Source organism: Cajanus cajan, chromosome 2, assembly GCF_000230855.2.
Source record: "Cajanus cajan strain Asha chromosome 2, NIPB_CcT2T_4, whole genome shotgun sequence".
In the NCBI taxonomy this organism is placed as follows: domain Eukaryota; kingdom Viridiplantae; phylum Streptophyta; class Magnoliopsida; order Fabales; family Fabaceae; genus Cajanus; species Cajanus cajan.
The window spans coordinates 71,143,655-71,152,269 of NC_138518.1; the positions used below are offsets into that span (position 1 = coordinate 71,143,655).

The 8,615-nt window shown below is 35.5% G+C and overlaps 1 protein-coding gene and 1 long non-coding RNA gene across 2 annotated transcripts; both read left to right on the top strand.

Moving 5' to 3' along the window:
• The first annotated feature begins 4,712 nt into the window (after positions 1–4,712).
• Positions 4,713–6,856, top strand: LOC145954519 (uncharacterized). The gene is made up of 2 exons (XR_014431759.1): positions 4,713–5,860; positions 6,664–6,856. It is a non-coding gene; the product is annotated as an uncharacterized LOC145954519 (long non-coding RNA).
• Positions 6,857–7,405: 549 nt separating this feature from the next.
• Positions 7,406–8,190, top strand: LOC145955177 (uncharacterized). Its single transcript, XM_083069885.1, has 2 exons — positions 7,406–7,810; positions 7,912–8,190. Exons 1-2 carry the CDS (start codon positions 7,406–7,408, stop codon positions 8,188–8,190), a joined length of 684 nt encoding a protein of 227 aa, XP_082926011.1.
• The last annotated feature ends 425 nt before the right edge of the window (positions 8,191–8,615 follow it).

Consider the following 8,615-nt stretch of genomic DNA (forward strand, 5'->3'; position numbering starts at 1 on the left):
TTGGATCAAAATTGGGAAACCAGAATTGCCTAATTAAAAATAGGAAGACCAGAATTGTTTTATAGGTTAACTGCACATATACTTGCTACATGATAGGTATTTTCTTCCCTTTTCTTGTGGCTTTTCTTTGGTGGTCTGCCATGAACTTTTTCAATGCAAAAACAATGGTGTTTTTGGTGGCTGGATCCTTATTATGTATAATTTTATGCAAAAATAGTCTTATTTTACACTATGACATGGAAACTAATTATGCATAATTGCTATGCAAAAATAATTCCGTAGATAACTTACCTACGGAAATTTCCGTAGATAAATAACCTACGGAAATTCCGTAGATAAGTTACCTACGGAAATTTCCGTAGGTAATTTATCTACGGAAATTTCCGTAGGTAAGTTATCTACGGAAATTCCGTAGATAAGTTACCTACGGAAATTTCCGTAGGTAAGTTATCTACGAAATTTCCGTAGATAATTTACCTACGGAAATTTCTGTAGATAAATTACCTACGGAAATTTCCGTAGATAAATTACCTACGGAAATTTCCGTAGATAAATTACCTACGGAAATTTCCGTAGATAACTGCATCCGTAGATAAACGCATCCGTAGATAAATTCTAAATCCGTAGATAAAATCCGTAGATAACGTTATCTACGGAAAAATTTCCGTAGATAATGTTATCTACGACCTTATTATCTACGGATTTTTTTCCGTAGATAATCCGTAGATAATTATCAGTTATCTACGGATTTTCATCATTATCTACGGAAAAATTCCGTAGATAATGCTGATTTTTCTTGTAGTGAAATTTTTCCAAGAAGATTGGAACAGGCCAATGCTTGATGGGGTGGATTTTAAGCAAATCTCAGATGAGCAGAACGCCAACTTGACAGCCACTTTTGAAGAGGAAGAAATCAAAAAGGTCGTTTAGGACTGTGAAGGCACAAAGAGTCCAGGCCCAGATGGATTCAACTTTAATTTCATCAAGTCATTTTGGGGGCTAATGAAGGGCGAGGTATGTAAATATATTGAGGAATTCCACGCTAACGGGAAGATACCTAAAGGTTGCAATTCCTCCTTTATTGCTTTAATTCCAAAAGTTGATCAACCATCAAATCTTGGAGAGTATAGGCCTATCTCTCTTGTGGGCTCCATGTACAAAATTCTTGCCAAATTACTGTCGAATAGGCTTAAAGTTGTTCTCCCTAGTGTTATTTATCAGACTCAAAGTGCCTTCATTGGAAACAGAAATCTATTACACAGCATCCTCGTAGCAAATGAAACCATTGACGATGCAAAAAGAAGCAAAAATAAATGTTTTGTCCTCAAAGTTGACTATGAAAAAGCATTTGACTCAGTCAATTGGGACTTTCTTCTCTACATGCTTCAGAGGCTTGGGTTTTGCAACCAATGGAGAAGGTGGATTGAGGAATGCATGAAGACTGGGCATGTATCCGTGCTTGTAAATGGATCTCCAACTCAAGAATTCCCTCTGCAGAGAGGGATTAGGCAAGGAGATCCTCTAGCTCCTTTTTTGTATGTGATCGTGGCAGAAGGGCTAGCTGGTCTCATGAGGAGTGCAATCAGAAATAACTTGTACTCAAGCTATTGCACAAGAAACAACAGGGTGGAAGTGAACTTGCTCCAATTTGCTGATGACACTATATTCTTCGGCGAAGCATCGCTCTCTAATGTAATAACCATCAAGGCTATACTTAGGTGCTTTGAACTAGTCTCCGGACTTAAGGTTAATTTCCACGAAAGCAGATGTGGGGCAATTGGCACTGATCAACATGTTTTGGTTAGGTTCGCAACTCTACTTAACTGCAAGATTATGGACATGCCTTTTAACTATCTGGAGCTCCCAATTGGTGCTAACCCGAGAAAGTTAGCAACATGGAACCCAGTTATCCAAAAATTCAAAAAAAAAGCTTGCACACTGGAAAAATAAGTTCCTATCGCTGGCTGGAAGAGCTTGTCTGATTAACTCTGTCCTCTCTTCACTCCCTTTATTCTACTTGTCTTTCTTCAGAATCCCTAAGAAAGTCCATCTTCAGCTAGTGAGGTTACAACGGAACTTCTTGTGGGGACACATGAGGGATCACAAAAAGGTGGCATGGATAAGCTCCAAAGCAAAAATCAAGGGGGGCTAGGCATCAAAGACATTATCCTGTTCAATGAATCATTACTAGGGAAGTGGAGATGGAATCTTTTCCATGACTCCAATAGCCTATGGGGAAAATTATTAGAATCGAAATATGGAGGTTGGAGGAACTTAGTGGAAGGTGAGGATAAAAGGAGTCATTCATATTGGTGGAAAGATCTAAGGCGGGTATGTGGGTCAAACAATGAGCAACAATGGTTTGACAATATGATGACTTGGAAGCTAATGGATGGGGAAAGGATCAAGTTTTGGGAGGACAAGTGGCTAGGTAACATATCCCTGGCATATAAATTCCCAAGGTTGTATGTGAACTCGCTACAGAACCACTGGACAATTAAAAATATGGGGACATGGAGCGGAGCACTATGGATATGGGGTCTCAAGTGGAGAAGAAGATGGCTACGAAGGGATGATACTCAACTACAAGAACTGGAATCATTGCTTCAAGAAGTTTCACTCAGTAATATGCATCAAGACTTCTGGGTGTGGGATCCGGGACAGGATGAGAAATACACTGTCAATTCAGCTTACAAGGAAAAACTATCATGGAAATACGGAAGAGATGAGATACCGGTTCTCAAGCAGCTATGGAAGCTGAAAATCCCGCCTAAGGCAGCAACTCTAATCTGGAGATTACATCAAAACGGAATGCCAACTGTTGATAATCTCAAAAAGAAATATTGGGGTTTCTTTTGAGGATCAACTATGCAGGTTCTGCAAGGGGACTCAAGAAACAAGCCACCACTTGTTCTTTGTATGCAACACAATCGACATACTCTGGAAAGCATGTTATGGGTGGGCAAATTTATCTACTGTACAACCTTCAAATATTGAACAACATTTCATGCAGCTGCCGTGCTGGATCTCTTTTGGAAAAGCAGCAAAAGGCTGGAAAATTTTGTGGTGCGCAATCGTTTATAACATTTGGTTGGTCAGAAATAACATCATTTTTAGACAAGAAAGATTGGACATTGAGCATCTTCAACAGAAAATCAAATATACAACATGGTCTTGGCTAAAAATGGACAAGGCTTTCACCTTCAACTATGCCCAATGGGAGGCCGACCCTGGCACGTGCCTAACTTCATTTGGGTGATAAAGGATGTGATCCTAGGGGTAAGACAAGCAACAAGCAGGAAACACAATGTGCTGGATGCCGAGGGAGATTCGACAGGGGACAAGGGAGAAGGGCTTAAATTGACATAGTCACATGGCCACAAATGCAGTTGTTTTGTAATGGGTTGTGTGCCGCACAACACTTGTGGGCTTAAATCATCTTTATTCTTCTCTTCTTGGTTATCAATTGTGTAATCATCTAGACTATATTACTTCTAATCAAATATCTTGTACATAGGGTTTTGGCACCCTTAAAGCCATATAATTAAAACTTTATTTTGCTGTTTCAAAAAAAAGATAAGGATGAATACTATTCAAAATTTCTTTTAGAGCATCAAGGTCTTCAAAAGCTTTTTTCTATCTCCTTCTATATATGTTAACTTTAATATAGTCCACTTCTTGATGCATACTTAACCATTTACGTTGAGGTTAGAAACTGTAGTAAAAACATGAACATATTCTTGTAACTCTAAAGTAATTTCCACACCAAGATCATATATTGAGCATTAATTACTATATGAAATTTTGATTTGGAAAACTTTGAAAAGTATGCCTCACCTTTTTAACATTCTACTAATTATTTTCCTATTCACTTTAGAGAGCCTTCAACTCACTCTTGAAAACTTGACAAATTCACATCCTAAGAATCATATAAAAAAAACATTTGAAATATAATTTTTCAAACTAAATGAAATGGATAAAAAAAGAATTATTCCCAATAAAATGGAAAAAAAAAATTGTGAATTGGCTACAGAGTCCATCGAGAGAGCAAAAACATAAAAATATAGAAGTAGATCAGGGTAACATCAAGTTCAAATTTCAAATTATAATGTATATATTGTTTTGATGTAATTAAAATGATGCCATGTGTTGCTTTTTTTATAATGCATATGGAAGGGACGTGCCTCGTAATTATTACATATTTCGCTGAATTACGTTACAAATTTCCATGAATTGCATTACAAATATATTAGGATATATTGCTAGGGCGATTATGCTAACGTGTAACGAAATAATATTCCAAAAAAAAATGTGGCCAATGTAAATTCATGCACGGGCAGAAAGAAAATGCCTGTAATCACTAGTACAAAAGAGATGTACTACGTCGGTTATTTTTAGCTTTTTACGTCAGAAAACATACCGACGTAGAAGTGGGAGACGTAAATTTTATGTTGGATCCGCAAAACCGACGTAAATTTACGTCGTACATTACGACATCCGACGTAAAAAAGTAGGAAAAAAATTTAAAAAAAAAACATAAAAAGGTCAGCAGAACGGTCCGTTCTCCAAGCAAAACAGGTCGTTCTGCTTGGAGAACGGGCCGTTCTGCTTCCAGAACAAGCCATTCAACTCCGTATAACAACCCAAAAGAAAACGCTCACTACCTATACAAATAGAACAACTAAAAAATCAAATAAAACAGATAGCCAGAGTAGCAATGCGAAGTAGAAAAGTGTTAAGGAAACCTTGATTCATACCTGAGGAGCAACAACAATGTGCAAATGAGTAACAAAGGATTCATCCCTCTGCAAAAGACAAAAAAAAAAACGATTCAGTAACAAAGGAGAGGGAGAGGGTTTAGAGAGAAAAAAATGAAAAGTGAGGAAGAGTGAATGCGCGCGGTGTGCCTTGCGCTCTCTTATTTAAATTTGCGTCCTTTTTTACGTCGGACCTGGTAGGGTCCGACGTAAAAAAGTTCGCAAAAATTATAAAAATGTCACCGCATTCTTTTTACGTCGGATTTAAGTATTTCTGACGTAAAAGGGGTGACATAATATGCTAATTTTTCACTAATGAATTTTTTCAATAATTTCCGAAATGAGAAAAAGAAACAATAATATGAAGAAGGGGGAGAAGGGCCAAAAATTGTGGGACGCGGTCTATTAACTATTAAGTTGACTTGGTTTTTTAAGTGAAAGAGTTATTTATTAATTAATTAATGTGTATAGTGAAAATAGGGGGAAATGAAAAAGCAAATGCAGAGAGATATGATGACGCGTATTCAAAGTCGAAAGCTTTGACGGTGAGAGTTTTCGTAACGGTTTCTATATAACTTGGTTATCTTTGATAAATTATTATTATATTATTATTTACATGCCAATGCAATATCGGTATAAATTCACTGCAGATTTCCTTAAGCAACAAGCTAACATATATGATATGATCATTCACGCAAATCCTAGAGTTCAAAAGTTCGTAAACCATGAAATGTAGCTGAAATTTCTACGTAAATTACCATCGCTTGGGAAGTTTCCATGCAAAGAATGGTGAAGCCATGCAGGATTGCCTATAAATACAGACAAGCCACATTGCTATGTTTCATCAACATTTATTGTCCAATTAATCCCATACTCAAAATTAAGCAACAGCAATACCAATCTTAGTTAGCCAGGTCGCAGGAACAGGATGAATACCCAAAAGATAAGCATTCAGAAGATTCTTGCCCCTACAACAAGGCCACCCCCTAAGGACGCTAACTCCAAACCTCCAACCACTGGGGTTAAGTTGCCCACTGTACAACAGGCTTTTGCAAGAAGGAAATGATTTCACACATACCATAATATTTATTCTCTTCTCACAGGTAATTATCCTTGTTGCATATAAATTAAATTATAGACTAGAGTGTTTTGGGGGAGTTATTTTTTAATAAAAGCATTTTTAAAAGTGTTAAAGATTTTATATCAAATAAAAATATAAACATATTAGTTAGACTCATAATCAACTTACAATCATCTTAAGAGCGGAGTCTTGAACCTAATATAACCATACAAAATTTACTTGTAAGATAAAATTTATTTCACACTTATATGTATCAATATAATCATATATCTAGTTTATGTAAGATTTTTAATAAGAAGTTCTTCTTTGAAGAATAATGTATTTATAAATTTCAATCCATCATTGTTATTTATAAATTAAATTTTAATATCTTTTTTTAAAAAATATACTGCAATATATATAAATTATTTATTATGTATACTTATGTATTTAAAAATATTTACTTATTATAATTTTTAATCATAGCATGATTTATACATTTAAAAGTATATATTTGTTAAAGAAAAGTACTTACAAGATATATATAAACAGTTCTCAACTGTATGACACGGACTAAAAAACCAATTAATAGTAATCTGAAAAAAAGGGTTCTTTTCTATATGTTGAGTGTAGAAATTAAGATGTGAAAATTCATGTAAACGACAGCAGATGATATATGATCACGTTTAGTGTTCCACCACATCTTAAAAAGAATTATCTTGAAGGAGAATGTATGAGAAAATAAAAATCATGTCAATAGTTTATAAACATCCTTATACTAAATCCAAATTAATGATAACAAAATGTTTGCCTATACATACTTTTAATTAACTTAATATCTTCCAGATTGATGAATATAAGTTGGACCAGTATGAAGCATGGAAGCAGGAACTATAGGGATCCGAGCATGTATACATCACATCAACTAGTGCATCTGTTTATTGTATTCGTTAATTTATTTGTTTGACTTTATGGTGATTGTGTGTTTTGTGTTTTTGTAAGAAAAAATTCGTAACATAAAGCAATACACTTTCGAATATCATATATTACTTTACTTTGATTGAACCTATACACGTACGTTACGTTGGTTAAAAACGGCCATTGTGTAATGAATTTTATTGAATAATTTTCTAATATCGGTCAATAAAATTAGGGAATATTAATTTTATTCAAGCCTCAAAATTGAAAATCGCGCGTTATAATCATTCTCTCGTGCAAAGAAATGGATTTGTAATTTCATAAAATGAAATTCTCCCTTTTCTCTTTTTCTCTAAACATACTATTTTATTTTTCTTTACGTGTTGGATTCCTCTAGTCCCAACAACGAGCAAAAATGGGAAGTATATAGTAGAGAGCTTTGTCCAAAGACTGGTATAAATGAATCAAGTCAAGACATTTAAATTTAAAACTTGAGTTGTGATAGGAAAAAAAAGAGGCATTTATTGAAATGTGTTGCATTTAAAAATTTAAAATCGTTTTATTTAAATAAAATATGACACTTACGTGCATGTCTCATTCATGGTTTGATCGATTAGTATTAAACTGGAATACATAATAGAAATATTAATGCAATCTTTTGTTTACAAAAATGACGAATAAAAATTTGAAGAACCTTTTCTGCAATAAGCAAAGAAATTACAGCTTCTCTTGTTCTCATATACCTCATCTGGACGAAAACGATAAAAATATGCTAACACAACCTGTAACAAAGGAAGAAGTTTCATGTGATCTTAACTGCATGAAACCCTATAAAGCACCGAGTCCAGACGGGTTCCAGCCAATCTTCTCTAAACGATGTTTGGATGTTAAGAAGCAAGCCTTCGAGACGGGAACCTTTAATCCATCCATCGCTGACACCTTGTTAGCTACTATTCCCAAGGTGGAAAATCCAAAGAGCTTTAAAGAATTTCGCCCAATCAGCTTATGTAACACTCTATATCAGCTCATTACGAAAGTTATGGAACTTTGTCCAAGGTTGTCTGCGCGAGTTCGGGTTTCAAAACAAAACGATCAACTTAATCATGCAGTGTGTTAAATCATCCACCTTTCTTTCATTTGGAATGGCAATAGATTTGCACCCTTTCATCCAACTAGAGGACTAAGACAAGGGGATCTCTATCCCCTTATCTTTTTGTCCTATGCATGGAAAAACTCTCGTTGAGGATTCTTCATGAAGTACAAAATGGAGTTTGGCATATTAAAATGTCTAAAACTGGCTCTCTAATCTCCCACCTTCTCTTTGTGGATGATGTCCTGCTCTTCTCCAAAGCAAAAGGTCGGCAAGTAAGAGTTGTTATGGATATTTTGGAGAAGTTTGCCAATGCTTCGGGACTGAAAATCAATCAAGCAAAATTCAGAGCTTTGTCCTTTTGAAAGGTTCAGGATCAAAAGGAATCCACCTAGTGGCTTGGGATAAATTAAATTGGCAAGACCAAAGAACGTAGGGGGCCTTGGGGTGAGGCGTAGTACTCACGAAGCTAATGTCTCTATGCTTGGAAAAATTGTTTGGGATATCCACATAAGAAAAATCAATTTTGGGTGCAATGCATACGTAAGTATCTGAAAGAATACCACATTCTTTTGGGTAGTATAAGAAGGGATCATATGTTGGGAACTCTACTGTGAAGGCTTTAAATACGTACACTTTGCGACGGGTACACCTTCAGAATGGGATCAGGAGAAGTTTTTTTTTGGTACTATCCTTGGACCCATCATGGAGTACTCTGTCAATACCCACCCTAGCTATGTACACACTCAAGACACTCATCTAATGGTTAAAGATATGTTTGATGAGGGTA

What these genes read in the sequence shown, in the direction of transcription:
- LOC145955177 (XM_083069885.1), top strand. Translation starts at nt 7,406, where the DNA reads ATGACGAATAAAAATTTGAAGAACCTTTTCTGCAATAAGCAAAGAAAT. An exon ending in GGTTGTCTGCGCGAGTTCGG is followed by an intron (nt 7,811 to 7,911) that starts GTTTCAAAACAA and finishes TCATCCAACTAG; the next exon opens with AGGACTAAGACAAGGGGATC.